The 16605-nt window shown below is 42.4% G+C and overlaps 1 protein-coding gene across 5 annotated transcripts in view; it reads left to right on the forward strand.

The window, feature by feature from the left end:
- ZNF462 (zinc finger protein 462) overlaps positions 1-12777 on the forward strand; it is an 87864-nt gene extending 75087 nt beyond the window's left edge. For all 5 annotated transcript variants that reach the window (XM_021533996.2, XM_021533998.3, XM_021533995.3 and 2 more), the window contains 4 exons: positions 3919-4142; positions 6617-6749; positions 11088-11202; positions 12087-12777. In XM_021533996.2, the coding sequence (XP_021389671.2) occupies positions 3919-4142; positions 6617-6749; positions 11088-11202; positions 12087-12288 (674 nt within the window). In that variant the 3' untranslated portion in view covers positions 12289-12777. The remainder of the gene's footprint in view (positions 1-3918; positions 4143-6616; positions 6750-11087; positions 11203-12086) is intronic.
- The last annotated feature ends 3828 nt before the right edge of the window (positions 12778-16605 follow it).

Consider the following 16605-nt stretch of genomic DNA (forward strand, 5'->3'; position numbering starts at 1 on the left):
AGTTTTTTGCTACTGAAACAAACCTTATGGCAGAAGGTCATAATGGTTATGCACCACAGTGCTGGGGGGAAGAAAATCAGAGTAAAACAAGTTTTAATGCTAATGGGATTATAGCTGATAAACAGTCTCAGAGGCCACGAAATGGTTTTCTTTAATATCACGTATCCAGGGTTCCTACTTAGAGTGATTTCTGGTGCATAAATCCAGCTAAAAAACAGCCCTCTGCTGTTGTGTTTAATTGTGTGGCAGCTGAAGCAGATGGTTTTGACAAGATTTAATGTGCTCTGAAGAAGAGGCTGAGGGATAGTCAATGTAGTCTGAGATAGCCTTCCTGTTTTATGGCCATTGCATTGGCAAAGCAAGGGCATAACCCTGAGCTGCGGCCCAAGAAAATTAGTTTTGAGGTAGATGGAGTGGTGCAGTATGTAAAATCAGGAGTGAAGGATTTGATCCATTCATAGTTAATGTTCCTTTTGTGCAAAAGGCATGTTTACAGATGCATGACTCTTACATTACTTCCAAGTTGCTGCACCCCTAATCCTTGGTGAAACAGCATGTGCTTGAAATGGAGAATATATTTGCTTCCTAATGAGTGGCTACAGAGGCTGAATTTCACAGGGTGAAAGCAGTATCAGCTAGACTCTTGAATGCCTAGTGAGAAAAAAACAAAAAAATGAGGCAAGGAATTTGCTTTCCATGAAGAAGGAGAAGTTCCAAGAGCTTCTCTCATGTACCATCTGCCCCTGACCAGTGCTAGGGCAGTTCAGCCTCTCTGCTGTGGGTACAGATGGAGCACAGACTCCTTACAGGTGTCCTGTCCCAGGGGCTGACACAGCCAGGGGCTGCTGCATGTCAGTGAGGAGAAGTTTGGCTCTCTAGTTCTTCCTGGTCTTTATGACAGGCAAGAGAAGACGGGGAATGCCTGATCTAGCAGCATGTTAGCCTTTCATTTATGCTGGACACTGCAATTATTAGTGTGTCACAGAATCACATTGGAAAAGAGCTCTGAGACCATCAAGTCCAACCTGTGAACAATCCCCACCTTGTCCCCAGCCCAGAGCACTGAGTGCCACCCCCAGGTGCTCCTTGGACACCTCCAGGCATGGGGACTCCAAACCTTCCTTGGCAGCCCCTTCCAGTGCCTGACCACCTTTTTTCCTGATGTTATCCTTCCCAGCAGCATTCCCCTCATGCATTTTGAAGTATATTGGTGTTTCTCCAGGGCTGAATTCAACTTACCAAGTTCACTGTTGGCTATACTTTTAAATCCTTGGGTGTTTCTTTTTTCTTATCCTTCCTTTAAAGAGCTAGTGATTCTCTTCTTCCATATAAGAGAATAACACCCATATGTTTTGAATAGTAACCTTTAAGATAAATATTCAAATTTACCCACCTCCCCCAAAGGCTTCCTTGCTACAAATCCTGGTTGCTTGCACGTGCTTTTTTCTGGCATTTTCCATTGTACAGACAACTTCACAGATACGTGCAGAGCCTTTGTGCAGTGCTTGCTTTTGACTACTGGAATCCAAATGCTACTTGTTATGTGAGTGTAGTTTGGATTTCCAGGCAAAAATGTGTATTTTCAAAACCCAGGATGACCCAAGTAATTGGTCTGTGTCTAGATAGTAGGACTGCTTTTTGGTTTTTCTTGTTTACCTTTGAGGGAAGGAATTGAGTTGTATATACTTTGATGTGTTGCTGAACAAAGATTTCTCCTTACAACTAAGGACTAATAGAGTTCTGAGCTCTCCTGTGCCTTGAGCAAAAAAAATGTATGTCTGCTTTGAGTTACAGTACTGAGAATAGTTAGTCATTAATGTCCTTCCAGTTAATTCCCTGATACAATTAGCTTGAATATTCCAGCCTAGTGGAAGGATTGGATTTCTTAAACCGAGATGATGCCTTTGTTAGGTGTTTATTGTGTTGTTAATTTTTTAATTACCACTCTCAAAATTGTTTCACAAGTCAGGACATCTTTTTGTGAGGTGTCAACAGTAGTCTTTGATTAGACACAGTTGAGCTTTGTAGAAGTCTCACAGGGTGAAGAAGCTACCTCTTCAATTTTTGTATGGGGCTTTATGGTTTGCTGTAATTTTGTTGGTTGTCCAGACATGATAAGTGTATTCTAAATGAGTAATTAAATAAACAGAGCTTTGCAGGGGCAAGCTGGAGGTGAGAGGAAATGCAACATTCCAGGTCCAGGTACCCCTGCAAGCTCCAAATCATAGCTTGGAGGAAGCTCACTGACATGAATACATCTTGTAAAAGTTATAAATCATTCTCTGAAATGGAAGTCTTTCAATCTAGAGTTGATATTTGTGTCTGTTTTGTTCTTTTCTTACTGTGCTGCCTTTGATTTGGGGACTTTGTGTGTGTGGTTGTGAGGTAATAGGTTTTGTTCATGTGAATAACAGAATGCTGCTTTCCTTCAGGCTGGTAGATTTGAAGTTTTTTATGCCATCTCATGTTTTAGCATTTTTAATCTCTACCAGGTGTTAGAGGAAAAGTGAATGTTAAGATATTTTAGTTAGTATTTCTGTTTTTGAAAACTTCACTTGGCTTTTTCACTTCTGAAACCGCCTGCGTCACTTATTTCTGAGAGCTCAAAAGCACGCAGCTGCAACAACCTTGTAAAAAGTTTCTCTGGTGACCTCAGCAGCACAGCTTTGAATTCTGCTGTGTCTTAAACCCTATTCTCCCCTCCCCTGTTTCCACACTGAATGGCCACTATTTGGTTTCTTAATAGCTAGAGAAGTTGTTGTTGGTGTAAAAAAGAATCATAAGTCTTTGGGTGTTTATTTTCTTTTTTTTTGCGGGAAGAAAACTTCAAAAAGAGGAAGTTATGAGATAGATAAAGTTTTGTGCTCAGGGAGAAGTTAGGCAGGATGGAATATTTTGTTGAGCTGTAGAAAAAAAGTCTTGCTGTAAGGGGAGTGTGTGTTTCTGTAGTTGTCTTTGGATGTAATTTTACCCTCCTCACTAGAAGAAAGGGCCCGTTGGCTCAGGTCCATGTGTGCACTGCCACGTCTCACATTCCTTCAGCCTTCATGTCTACCATAAGAGATTCAGGCCTCTTTTTTTTCTCCTGTCCTTGGGGATGAGCCTGGATCAGGAGGATCAAAAAACCCTCCTTTAGTATGCAGTGCATGAGGAGGAACAGTGCTGAGTTTCAAGTGTTCTAGCTCAAAATGCCAGTTTGGGTAACAAAAGCCTTAACGAGGACCTGCTGGTGACCCTCAGCCGAGCAGTCAGATTTGGGGTTTCTCTGGTGTGCACAGCGTGGAGGGAACCACAGTGGACGAGTGTGATTCTGGCTGTGTCAAATGACCGAAATTAATTGTTGCTCTGTTAAACATCACTGCTTTGTTAGAGGGAGTGCAGAGTTTAAAAACTCAGCAAGAGCATTTTCAGTACATCATGCGTGCAGAGTTTGGGCTTTCTGAAAGCTCTGGGTATGTCAGGGAGTTTCTGCTGCTGGCTGAACTTGCACAAGCCTTTTTCCAGGGAGAATTGATGCCTTGCTCACCTTCCCAGTCCCCAGAGGGCAGGTTTGGGTGTGGTGGTGAGGACACCCTCCAGTTTATGCAGAGCCAGCAGTGTGTGATGCTTTGGGAAGCACACCCTGTAGCACCCCTGTTTATTACTCTTCTAGGAGCAGCTCTCGGCTGCTGTCAAGTACTAAACAAAACCACACTTTTGCTCTTGGATGATTTATGGCTGGTTTTGTGTTCCTAGGCTCTGCTCCTCTGACTCACAGATGGAGTCTCACTTGGCCCTAAACCTTCCATCCCCATCCTCTTTACCCCATCGCCAGTCAGAGAGGACACTTGCATTGGTGGCTTTTGGAGATTAACCCTGCCCTGGCAGGCAGGATTGTTTTCCTGGTGTGGTTAAGTGGATATTGTGCTGTCCCCACAGAGGAGAGGGTCGTTCCCATCGAAGTCTGCCGTTCCAAGCTGTCCAAGTACCTGCAGGGAGTCGTTTTCCGCTGTGACAAGTGTACCTTCACCTGCTCCAGTGATGAGAGCTTGCAGCAGCATATAGAGAAGCACAATGAACTGAAACCTTACAAATGCCAACTCTGCTACTATGAGACCAAACACACAGAGGAGCTGGATGCTCACCTTCGAGATGAGCACAAGGTAATATTTCAATTAGCTTCAATTTCTGGCAATCTAGTTTTTGCGAGTACTGAATTTGTTTATTTGCATGTCTGACTAGCCAGCTTGACTCTGGGGTTGTTTTTGACTGTCCCTCCCCAAATCTGAAAACTACTCTCATGTTGTGCTTTGTTTTCTCATTTTTATTTATCTTTTTTTGTTGTTGTTTCTTCAGAAACTGAAAAATAATAGTTTCTGAATCTGTTCAGATTGATCAGAATTGGCAAACTGCTGCATGCAGAGTGTGATTATCTGGAAAAGGCTCTTGTGTATGTGGGATTTATCTAAAGGGGGGTGGGGAAAGAGTTGTGGAACAATAGCAAGGCAGTGTGATTCAGCCCCATGTAAAAGGCAGGAGATTCCAAACACAGGATTACTCTGGTAACTTCAGCAGCGTGACATGCCACGCATATTTTAATAACAAAGAGGTCTATACATCCCCTTTTACCTTTGACAAGGGAAAGATAAACAGCAAGTCTGACCAGGTCCTCAGTCAAAACCATTTAGGAGTTTTTGTGGATTACCTGAGAGCATATCAGGTCCAATCTTTGAGAAGACTGCTAGCTTTGAATTTCTATAGCTGAGAGATGTTTTAAGTTCTAGAACTGAGATGTGTTTTGGAATATTTCCTAGAGTGCTTCCTTGGCAGGTTTCCAGGGAAAGCAGCTATATGCCTTCCCCTCTTGGAGCTTAGCTGCCCAAGGTCCTCACTAAAAGCTTCATTGACTGAATGGTTTTTCCTTAAAGCCAAATATATATAGAAGGTATTAGCAGCAGAAGTCCAAGGGAAAAAAACAACAAAAACAACAACAACAACAACAAAAAAAAACCAAACAACAAAAAAAAAACCACTGACAGTTTTCATGCTCAAAAAATATTTGGCCATCTTATAAAACCAAACTTTGTTAATTTATGTTGGCATGCTAGGATCCTCTGCCATCCTTGTTACTTCTGGAGAGTCTTCTGCAATTCAAATGGTACAGAAGGAGTTCCACATCTCCTGGTCGTCACAGCAAGGTGCCTGCTGTATCCAGGAGGAACTATTGCTTGGGTTTTTTTGACACAGTGCATCATGCTGGGGTATCCAGGAGGAACTATTGCTTGGGTTTTTTTGACACAGTGCATCAGGCTGGGAAGATGATTCCCTTAACTTAGCTCTCCCTTCTGATCTGGACCTGCAGTGGTGGTGCTGGTAGTTTAAGGTATCTCTTCCCATTTTTTGGTGGGTAAATTATACCTCTCCAATTTGTGTCCGAAGTTCTGGGTTCAGATACTACCCAGATTGTATATTTCACCTCAAAAAGAGTTCCTTCACATGAGCTAAGTTGAATCAAGTGCCTTGAGTGTGGTCTTGTTTGTTTAAACCTCTGTGGGTGATGTGTTAAGTTAGAGAACCTCGTCACAACTGTCTGTAACCCAGTACTAGGAATCTTCACACCTCCATATTCAGGATGGATTTGTATTTGTATGTATCCTACAGCCTGCTCCACATCCTCCTTGGGATCATTCTCATTTCCTTTCCTGCAGCGTGGTAAAGAGCAGTCGGGGGTGTTGATATTTCATTCAGCTCTCGCAGGACGCGTTGTTCTGCGCTCGCAGCCCCGTCTCCATCCCCTCTGCCTGCGTGGCTCTGTGCCTGTGCTGCTGGAGGGCTGTCTCTCTGCATGAAAGATGAATCCAAAACCCTTCCCAGCAGTGATCAATGAGCTCAGAGGGAGCTTGTCATGCAGCAAGTATTAGCCTTGGTGTCCTGGTCACGCTCCACGCTCTCCGCCTCCACTGTAAATCTGGGCTGCTGCTCCACTGTTCCTCTTGGATGTGGAGCAGTTCCTGACTCCTGTGCCCTGAGCTGCTCCTTTCATACTGTTGCTGTGAGCTGTTAAGTAGCTGGTGCATTTCACCCCAGGGTTAGCTGAATTTGACTGCTGGGTGAAGTGTTCCCATTATAGGCTGCATATCAGTTTGCAAAGCACTTCGAAGCCCGGGCGTAATGAAAATTAATCTGTTATTAATGAGTGAGAGTGTATGTGCCACACAGCAGCCATGTGCTTAGTGAAAAAAAGAACCATCCTTTCATGAATAAAGCTGAATGAACCCGTCACAGAGAGTTTCCCCTCAGCGTGGATGTGTGGTAGCAGTGTTTGATCACAGCAGTTGAATAATGCCATAAAAATGAGGATACGACTTGATGTTTTACATTTCTTGGATGAAGAAATGAAGGGGGATTACCCAATCTCATTAATTACCAAAAAACAGAAATGAGAAATGCAGAATAAACAGCGATGGAAGAATCATTACCCCTGGAAATTAATGAGTGTTAATTTGATTATGGAGACTGCATGTCACCTCGAGCTGAGCAGGCTTTGGGGTGTACTTAGTTTTGTTTTGCATTTGTGGCCATTTTCCTGGCTGGTTGGTGATTGTACTGAGTGCTAACAGAAGTGTTTCTTTCAAAGGTGAGTCGTAATTTTGAGCTGGTTGGACGGGTTAACTTGGACCAGTTGGAGCAAATGAAAGGGAAAACAGAGAGCTCTAGCAGTGATGAAGAAGAAAAAGAAGAAGAGTTAAGCCCCAAGGCTCAAGAGAGAGGTCAGTACAGCTCTTTGACATGTTGTGGGAGGTTCTTGTTGGATTTTTTTGGGGCACTGCAACCTGCCTCACCAGTCCAACCATGCCAGGTCAGCTGTTGAGTGGACAGCACATATTCTGCAGATATAGTGATAGAATGTGGCTTTCCTGAAGACACAGCTCCTGTGGGAATCTTAGGTTTCTAATCCTCCTGACAAGTTTTTTGTCTGTTCAGAGAGAATACACACTATGGGAAAGCACAGATAGCATCTGTGACTAATCTGCCTGTTCAGATATCATCTTATAAGGGCTTGGAAAGCTATGTAAGTGTATTTTAGTGGCCTGTCAGATTTTCTGTTTTGGTAACCGGTTTCCAGCTTTCACTTGGCATTGACCAAATGAGGGATGGAGGCTGCTTTATGGGCTGTTATTTACCTCTGTGCCCAGCATTCTTTGTCAGACAGTCAGTCCTTTTTGCATTTGCTGCAGTTGGCAGCTCCAGAACCAGGGTACATCCATGCCCACCTGTCTGTACCATTTTATATTTAAATACGTGCCTAGGTTTGTACTGAAGAATAATCCCACTGACTTCAACAGAGCTAGGCCACATACTTTGGTTTGGTTGAATTTAGATCAGCAGAGAAAAAGTAAGTCTTCTGATAATTAAATGAAGGGTTTCCTTTCCAACAACCTTCTCCCGTGAAAGGCAAGTTATTCCAATGTGGGTGCAACTGTGTTTTGTCTGGTACAACAGTGCATCATATAATGCAACAACTCTTTAATATCTTTAGTCCCCTCATGGTTTGAGGGAGAGGCCACCTGATGCTGACAATTCCACTTAGCCAAGTTCTGTGTACGTCAGCTAAAGGTGCACCACCGTGTTCGGTGAACATCTTCCTCCTGATTTTTTAGCTTTCAAACCCACTCAAGGGCTTTTCACAAAAAAAAAAAAAAAGTTTCTGTGTACATATTTCCAGGCATTGAAAAATTCCCTGGATTCACAGGTAGTTTACAGAACTAGATTATGCTTCTTACCTTTTAGTAGCAAGACGCCAGCATCTTGGATTTTATTTTGTGTCCCTGCGGTGTGAATTCAGTTTGTGCTTATAAGGAGCAGTTAGTGATGGCTTTTAACTTAAATGAGAATGCAGGCCAATTGGATAGGAAACCATTTATGTTTTAATGAAAAATACCCTGCACAAGGTCTTAGAGGTAGAGCAGCAGAAAAACCAGAGGAGGGATGTCAGTTCCATGTGCATCTCAGAGTTCAGCATTCCTCGGGGACATCTCCAGCCCTCTCGGCTTGGTGTCTGGAACAACAATTGTGTCATGATTTGACTAAAGCACCAGCTCACCTCAGCTGCAGATGCAGCAGGCTGATTAATGTCGTGTGCAGACCCACAGCTAGCAGGGGGTGAGGAGTCAGGCTGTCCTTGTGAGGATTACCTTAGCATTACACACGGGCACAGGTGCTGAGGTGACCTTGGAGGCTCTGGTGCCCGGACCAGGGAGAAGAAAGTGCTCTCTGCCAAGCCTCACAAATCCCTGTGCATGTGCCAGGGGTAGGGGGGCAGCCCAAGGTGAAGTTTATTGTTTAAATTTGCTTTAGGTTACACCCTGGAAGTATAAAAATACCGCCTTCCATGCTGGAGTATTACATGTGCAAGGGTTAATAGATGTGTTATCCTCATGTTTCAGAGTTAAGCAAGGCAGCATTTTGATGATTCTGTACTTTTTTTTTTTTTTTTCACCTCTGTCTCTGCTTTCTTTAATCTGTGACTGGCTAAAATGATTTCTGCATGCTTGTTTGGATGACCACCCTAAAAAAATCAGGCATATTTTCAGGTTTGCTTTGCAGCATTTCTTTCATCTCTGGCCTGTAGGGTTGATATTTCACCATTGGTTTTATTGAGGTTTTTTGTCCATTTCAATCTTTTAAGCATTTGTAATGGATTATAGTAAAATAGGTAGAAAATGCAGGAAACACACCTACTACAACAAGGGTATTAGAAAAGATCCAGTTGTATTGATTGCACTTTTCTAGGTAAGTTGTGTGAATTACAACTCTTAAGGTGCAAGATTTTTGGAAAAGGTCCCAGTGAGGCAGGAACTGAAGGACACTGGCATCTCCCTAGGCATTTTCAGAAGATGCTTCTGACACAGAAATGGTTTGCCCTGGTAGCAGAGAGCCTGTCACAGTGGCTAATGTTGTCACAGCTTTCAAACCACATCAAAACTGTGCAGTCCTGGGTGCTGCTGGGGAGCATCTGGCAATTCTAGCCTTTGTGGTGTTAGGAGGAAGTGGGATTTGCTGAGAGTGCCTCCAAATACCTGTCTGAGGTCTGTGACTTTGGGAGACTCAGGATTTCTTCCCTGGATGCACCGCTTTGACTTGACCTGCTCTGTGCAGTACTCGAGGTGCAAATAAGAACTTGTGGCTTCTTCAAATGGGCTGCTGGACCTAACAAAGGCTCTCATCCATGTGGACGGGCAGAGCTGAACTGCACTCTTGGGTGGGAAAGGAAGGGAGTCATTTGCTTGTGGTAAAGGATATAGTATAAAAGGAGATGTGTGGGGAAAAATGGAAGTGTCTTGTGGTGCCTCAGTGTCTGGCATAGACCATGCCAAGAACAGTTTTCCCAGGTAGAATTGTGTCTCAGAAAGGCTCTTACTGATCTTTGTGTCTTGGTCTCAGCAGATCAAGAAGTGTTTTTCCACAATGGGCAAAAATTAAATGTCCACAAGTGCTTACATGTGTGGCAGAGCAAAACCACACAGAGGTCAGGCGTGTGTGCAGTGTGTTACTTCTCCTCTGCAGCACCCACAGCAGCTTCAGGGAAGCAGCCCAAATTCACATCCCTAGAGGCAAAACTTACTGAGGAGTAGGATGAGCAAGATAGTGTTGAATGAAGAGGTGGCGGATTTACTAGAGTAACACTTGCTAAACTTAATGGGATTTGCAGGCAAAATTATGGACTGGCTTGGGTTGGAACAGCCCTTTAAAGAGCATCCAGTCCCACACCCTGCTATGGGCAGGGTCCCCTTCCACTATCCATCCATAGCTATACTTCTGTACAGAACATCAGCAGTATTTGCCTCCAGAACAATTACCCTCTGAAAATATTTATCTCTGTGTCATGACTAGTCTGTGTGCTGTAGTGTGTTTATACATTTGTGCCATGTTTAAGGTGTCAAAAATCCAGATGTAAACTGACCTGATGGCATTTACTGCTTGCATTCTGGTGTTCCCCAACACATCAGCTTGATGGTATTTTACCACACAATAAATAAACCCCCAGCAATAAGAAAAACAAAGTGGACTTTTTTTCATTCACGGGAAGAGGCGAAAAAATTGTGTCAGGAACCATTCCATATAAAACTGAGGTAAAGGTTAACTATTGAGAAGTGTGTCAGAGAAATGTATTTGCAGGACTTAGGTGTGGGTAATAGGGAATGTGTGAGCAATTTTGAGTTCAGACTGATGCTGAACAGAGTAAGTCTGAGAGTGAAGAAATCAAGTGAGCAGAGATCAGAACCAAAATTAAGCAAAATCCCTTTTCTTTTATTATGTAGTTCAGGAGGAGTCAGAAAGACATTCTGTTGATTTCTTGCTTAAGATAATCCCTGCTAAGGAATTAATGCTCTGAGCAGATGGTGCTGTCTCATTTCCAGCAAAAGAATCAAGTGAGATAGTTCATGCAATTATTTTCAATGGCTTGTGCGGTGATCTTCTTAATTTGTGAGAAAATGTTTCATCTTTTGTCAGAGCAGGCTGTGTTCACATGGAGCTTGGCTTTCAGGAATGTCATTCCCTGAGCTGCCAGTGACTTCACTCATATTACAAGGTGTTCAACACTTCTGCAAATGAGGCCCCAAGCACTTTGTATAAAAGATTAGGATGAGCATGATACACCTATGCAGTTAGGATGCAGGACTTAATCCATGAGGCATCATGATCTATTACAAGAATCACATGTTAAAACCGTGTGTTTTCTAAAATTTGTACTAACAGTTCCAAAATTAATGATGGCCTTGGGTGGGGATTTTGATTTTGCTTTCAAGCCACTTCAGTCCTGAGCTTTGCAGTTTTGGTTTGGAATTTAAAATCCTTAGTCTTTTCATTTGTTGAAATAGAGAAGCAGGAAGTAGTAACCCTTGTTACCCTTACTTGTAGAGATGCTTTAAGACCTTGCAGTGTCGCTTTTCTTTTCAGCAGCTGCATTTTCCCAGTTATTTGATGAGAAAATCCTTTTGCTTCTGTGGGATGAGAGGTGCAGCAGAGAGGACTGGAGTAGGGTCACTGTGGTCCCTTCTTGCCCTGGCAGGTCTGAGCTCACGGGCTGTGCTGTCTTTTTGCAGATCCCATGATGTTTCCTGACAGCAGTGCTCCAGAGAAACGCTTTCCGTGTGAGTTCTGTGGCCGATCCTTCACCGAGGGCTCCGAGTGGGAGAGGCATGTGCTGAGGCATGGCATGTAAGTTGGTTTGTGTTCCCTTGCCAAGCAGCCAGAGGTGTCAGTAAATCTCTGTGTGCTCCCCCCTCCTCATCCCTGCCCTCCAAAAATGCTGCAGTAGATGCCAACACAGTTCTGTGAAGACCAAATTTGTCTTTGGATAGTCATCAAATGTCTCTGCATGCTTTCTGACCCTACAGGTGGCTGTAAACTGTAGGGTTTAATGTGATTCTAAAACTTAAGATTGTCCCTAGGTGAATGCCTGTTGGCCAGGATTAACTTCCCTTAAGTGATTTTAAAAGAAAATTTCTCCTCTACGCCAATTTGCACACTGTGGGATGATAGGCATCACAGATAGGAATCCTCTGGAGCAATCTGTTTCCTTCTTTTGATGTAGCAGAGACCTCTTTTCTAGCCAGTTTGTTCAAAGAATAGATTCCACTCCAGACTACTGACATGTGGGAAACATCTGAATATGGTATTGTGGGTTAAGATGGGATAAGAGATGATGGGATAAGAAAATATAACTTCTCTTACGCTTAAGAGAATGTAAGTCTGAACATAAGTACTTGAAATGCTGCAGCCTATGAAAAGTTTTCTTGGATTTTATTAACCTTGGGAAAAGCACTCCTTTCCTGTGCTTTTGCTTGGTGCCTCCCAAGTCTTGTTTACAAGGGACTCGGGGGGAGATGGAATAAACTCCAAGCGTCGCAGTTTGAGTCCTCCCTTCTGATCCCAAATCCGTCCCAGCGCAGAACAAACAGAGGTTCGGTTTCAGGGCTAGAATGTCCCGCCAGGCGACTTCAAAGGCTGCCTCTCTGGGGAGGGATCAGCTGCTGTGCCCCGTGTGGCGGGCACGGGCTGGCCTGGCTGTGCCCCGTGTCCGACCGCCTCGCTTCCCGCAGGGCGCTGAGCGAGAGCAAGCACCGGAGCGGCGAGGACAGCCAGCCCAAGGAGGACGGGGAGGAGACGCCCAGCACGCTGCCCGAGGAGAAGGAGGGCATCGAGACCATGGTGGTGGACTACTCCCACGGCGGGGAAACAGCCGTCAGCATGGTGCCTGCTGACCAACCTCTCCTCGACACCCCGGAGGCCAAAAGCGAATAAGAGCAAGCGTTCGGTGTGGTTATAATCGACAGTACTTGAACAGTGATGAGCGGGGCGGGGCGGGGCAGGGAGGGCAGAAGGAAGAAATAAAGCTGCTTTTAGGACTGAATGATCTATTTTCAAAGCACTGGTACCTGTGTGAGTGTGTGTATATTAAAGTTATTTAAGTGATGGAATAAGTGGCTCCCATTACATCACTGCATCTTTGTTTTCCTCCTGGATCTGACGATGGGAAGTTACGTTCATCTTTGGACTAATGAAGCAACTCCCCGTGTTTTTCCTACATTACACATCGTGCTTTGCAGTGGAGACTTCGATTGTTTTATGAGTGGAAGCGTCGTGAGCGTGGAAGAAGTGGTAGGGGGACAACTTTCGGGCGCACAAGTTTGTGTGCGTTTTTCTAGTTTTAATACGTAACGCTTTTCCAGACTGAAAGCAACTGCTTTAGAAAAGAAAAAAAACAAAAAAAAAGAGAAAAAAAAAAGAAAAAACAAAACTACCACAGGGAAAAAAAAAAAAAGGAAAACGGAAAAAAAAAAAAAAACAACAAACAAAAAACAACAAACCAGAAACTGCTTTGCTTAAAACAGTCACCTGTTTCCTAGTACCTCAGAATTAACCAAGGGAGATCTCTGCATTTGTCAGTACTACCTGTTGTTGTTGTGGTTAAATGTAGAGAGACTGCTGGGCAAGGTGGTGAATGGAGGAAGAAAAAAAAAAAGTTTTAAAGAAAGGAAAAACAAATTGTGCTTAAAATCCCAGTGTGGGTTTTATTTCTTAAAATACTGTGATTTTTTTAATTATTTTAGTAAAAAAAAAAAACAAAAAAAAGAGAGAGATACTTTAATTCCTAGATAACTGTTTGTGAATTGTCATACTTTATTCCAGGTAAGCTGTTTGTTAGTATTCAGTTATAATTTTAGTATTTGGTAGATTTCATGTGACTGATTGTGCGGTTTTGTTTGCCACACATTTTGTTTTCTATCAGCCTGAGGTGTTACAAATACAGCACAATTAAGTTTCTCATGTAAAAATGAGTATTTCTTTTCAAGTGGGGGACAGGGCAAGGAGACTAGATCTTGTGAATAGAACCTTTTTTTGTTGTTGTCGTCGTCCTCGTCGTTGTCCTCGTTAATTTTAAACATATGGAGATAACAAAGAAGTTTTAACTTTAAAAAAAAAAAAGACTAAAGAACCAAACTTACAGCACAGCTATGCAGCTCATGGGCCAAACACATGGGTCCTCATAACCGTTCTGTTGCTTGTCATATTAACATCGATCAGTCTCACAACTGTAACTTTTCGTTGAGATTGGCTGCCTTTTTTTTTTCCTTTTTTTTTTTTTTTTTTTAAATTAAATTCTGTCTGTGGTTTGTGCGTGGGTTTTTAGTTGGTTTTTTTTTTTTTGGTTGTTTTTTTGTTTGTATTTCTGTTTTGTTTCGGTGTGGCGGGAGGGAGGGGTGTCTGTTAACACATCTTTTTGCAAGTGGAGGTGAGATGGTTACACACCACATTGAGCCTGGAGAACTACTTTTAACTCGATTCAGTGGATGGAGTTGCTGAGTTTTTTTTCCCCTCCTCCTTAGCATTTTAGCATGAGGGGAGCAGTGTAGAATCGATAGGAACCTGCATACCTTAAGTGGCTGATCCTGCACCTACTCTGTAGGTACAAAGCCTATTTAAACTCAATTTGGGGATTTTGCCTGCGTGGCCAATACAGGATCTGGTGCCCACGGTATGTTCTGATTGTGAACAAAAAAAAGAGGAAAAAAAATTAAAATTATTAAAAAAAAAAAAAAAAAAAAAAAAGAAAAACGAGAAAAGAAAAAAAAAACGGAAAAAAAAAGTTTCTTTCCAAAAAGTAGAAAGTACTTGACTGAAACCTAGTTTTAGAAATGCATGTGTCTTCGTTTGGTTTTTTTGTTTTTTGGGGGGGATCTGGGGGAGGGGGAGGGGGGAAAATAGGAAGCTCTCCAGGAAATTGTGTCCTGGAGAGCTTCACTTAAAAGCGATGGCAAAAATGTTGCATTTGTGGAATAAGTGCTACTTGAGAAGCATGGTGTTTTGCTTTTGGGGATTCATCAATTGTATGTTAGGGGGATTATTTCGATTTTTCTGTTGGTTTTTTGTTTTGTTTTGTTTTGCTTTGTTTTGTTTTGGTTTCTTTTTTTTTTAATAGGGAGGGAACATCATAGAAAAGACACATTGGAGGGACAAGTATAAATACACATTTTGTGTCTGTATTTGTTTCTTAATTGGCCTCATTTCAAATATATTTAAACAGTTCCATACCTGGATTGGGTGTTTGTAATGGTTACCAAAAAGGAAAAAGAAAAAAAAAAAAAAAAAAAAAAAAAGAAACAATGATTGTGACATGCTTTTATCACTACTTAATTTTTCAAATAACATGTAAATATTGTAATCCATTGGATTTTGTTTTGCTAACCTGTAATAAAAAAAATATGGGACCATTATCCTTTTAACAAGCTTAGAATGTCATATTTTTTTCCTTTTTTTCTTTTCCCAAAAATGTATACCTGATATATTGTGGACACACATTTTAGGTGCATTATTATGATTCTGTTGACTGTAATGACATAGAATTGAAAATAACATTTTTTTCATTGTTTAATTTATACAGAGGACTTTTTCAGAGTTTGACAGAAGGAAATAATAGCAAAATGCTAACCCATTGGCTTCAGCACTCGGTATTTCCTGATTTTAAAATTACTGCTTACTGATGGGGGATAGGAAGGGGATACTGAACTGTTGCACTGACGGGTTTGTTTTTTTTAAAAAAAAAAAAAACAATGAAAATTAATAAAAACTTTTTAAGAGTGTTTGCTCGTCTTGTGTGGTTTTTGTATTTATATTACTCTGGAGATGGGTCCGTACAAGTTAATGGTTTTGCACTTGGCAGCCCTGGGTCGGAGCTTTTTTACCTCCTGCAGCTTTTCCCCCAGTGTTTCACAGGGAATTTTTGATCTGCAGGTTATGGGGAGTGACTTGCCTTAGCTCACACAGGTCTGGGGTCTACAACATCCCCCAAAAATGCCTCGAATGTGCCCCAGCCCAACATCCATTAGAGGTCAGGGGCACACTGCCTAGCTCTGCTGGCTCCTCGTGAACCCAAACACAGAAATGAGGAAATTTTACAGGCTATATGGAGAGGTCAAATTAGATGGAGACAGGCTGGTATTTGTATTGCCAACTCAGCCCTGGCATAAGCTGTTGCAATATTGCATTCCCTGGTATCTGCTGACCTGCTGGATCCAGCACTGAGGCTGTTCTCATCTGGAGGTGGATGTATCTCCACATTCTCCTGCAAAAAACCCAAAGTGATGCTTGTGATATTGTCACAGACTCTTCCTTTGCTAAATACAGGTTTTTAAATGCATGTTGGTAAGATGTCAGAAGGTTGTTGGTTTTTTGCGGTTTTTTTCCCCTGTCTGGTTGTGTTTTAATCAGATCCTGCTCCCAGTTTAAACAGCTTTTTTGGTGGTACTGGAGTTGGATCTCAAAGGAATGTGTATGCTGTGAAACAGCATGAAACCTTTGATCACCTGATAGCTTTACATGCTCATGCCTTTTTCCTAGGAGTCAAGAAGGAGAGAAATATTTCCCTGTTAAGATGCTTATTTCCTTTACCTGTGATTACAGGGAAAAGGTAGAAATTATGCATTTTGGTAGTATCAGACACTACCTTTTTTCAGGAATCTCTGGAAACATTTATTCAGAAAGACCTACAAGTAATTTGCACATTATGTGTTCTAGCTCAGAGCTTACCTGCACTTTCACTAAATTATAAGAGGAAAGTGCTGCTCAGTGATATATCACTAATAAGAATTACATCACTGATGAAATAATGGAAGATCTTGGGGTGAGTTCTAGATTCCTGCAGCTGCATTTTCCCACCCAGCTTAGTGTCAGGATTGTGTGAGTTTGAAAAAAAGTATTTGATTTCCATCTTTAGGTATCAGGCTGGATGTGACTGGATCATACAATCATAGAATGGTTGTGGTTGGAAGGAACCATAGAGATAATTTTGTTCCAACCTTCCACTATCCCAGGTTGTTCCAAGCCCTGTCCAGCTTGGCCTTGAGGGATGGGGCACCCACAGCTTCTCTGGGAAAACTGTGCCTCCATCCTCACAGCCAGGACCTTTTTCCTAAAATCTCATCTAAACCCATTCTCTTTGATTTTAATGCACTCCCTCTTGTCCTGTGACTACAGTGACAATCTCACCCTGTCTTTCCTCAAGCTCCCTGGGTCACCTGTGTTGAGGACCCTGTGCTGAGCTGAAATCACAGGAGTGGG

Source organism: Lonchura striata, chromosome Z (assembly GCF_046129695.1).
Source record: "Lonchura striata isolate bLonStr1 chromosome Z, bLonStr1.mat, whole genome shotgun sequence".
Lineage (NCBI taxonomy): Eukaryota > Metazoa > Chordata > Aves > Passeriformes > Estrildidae > Lonchura > Lonchura striata.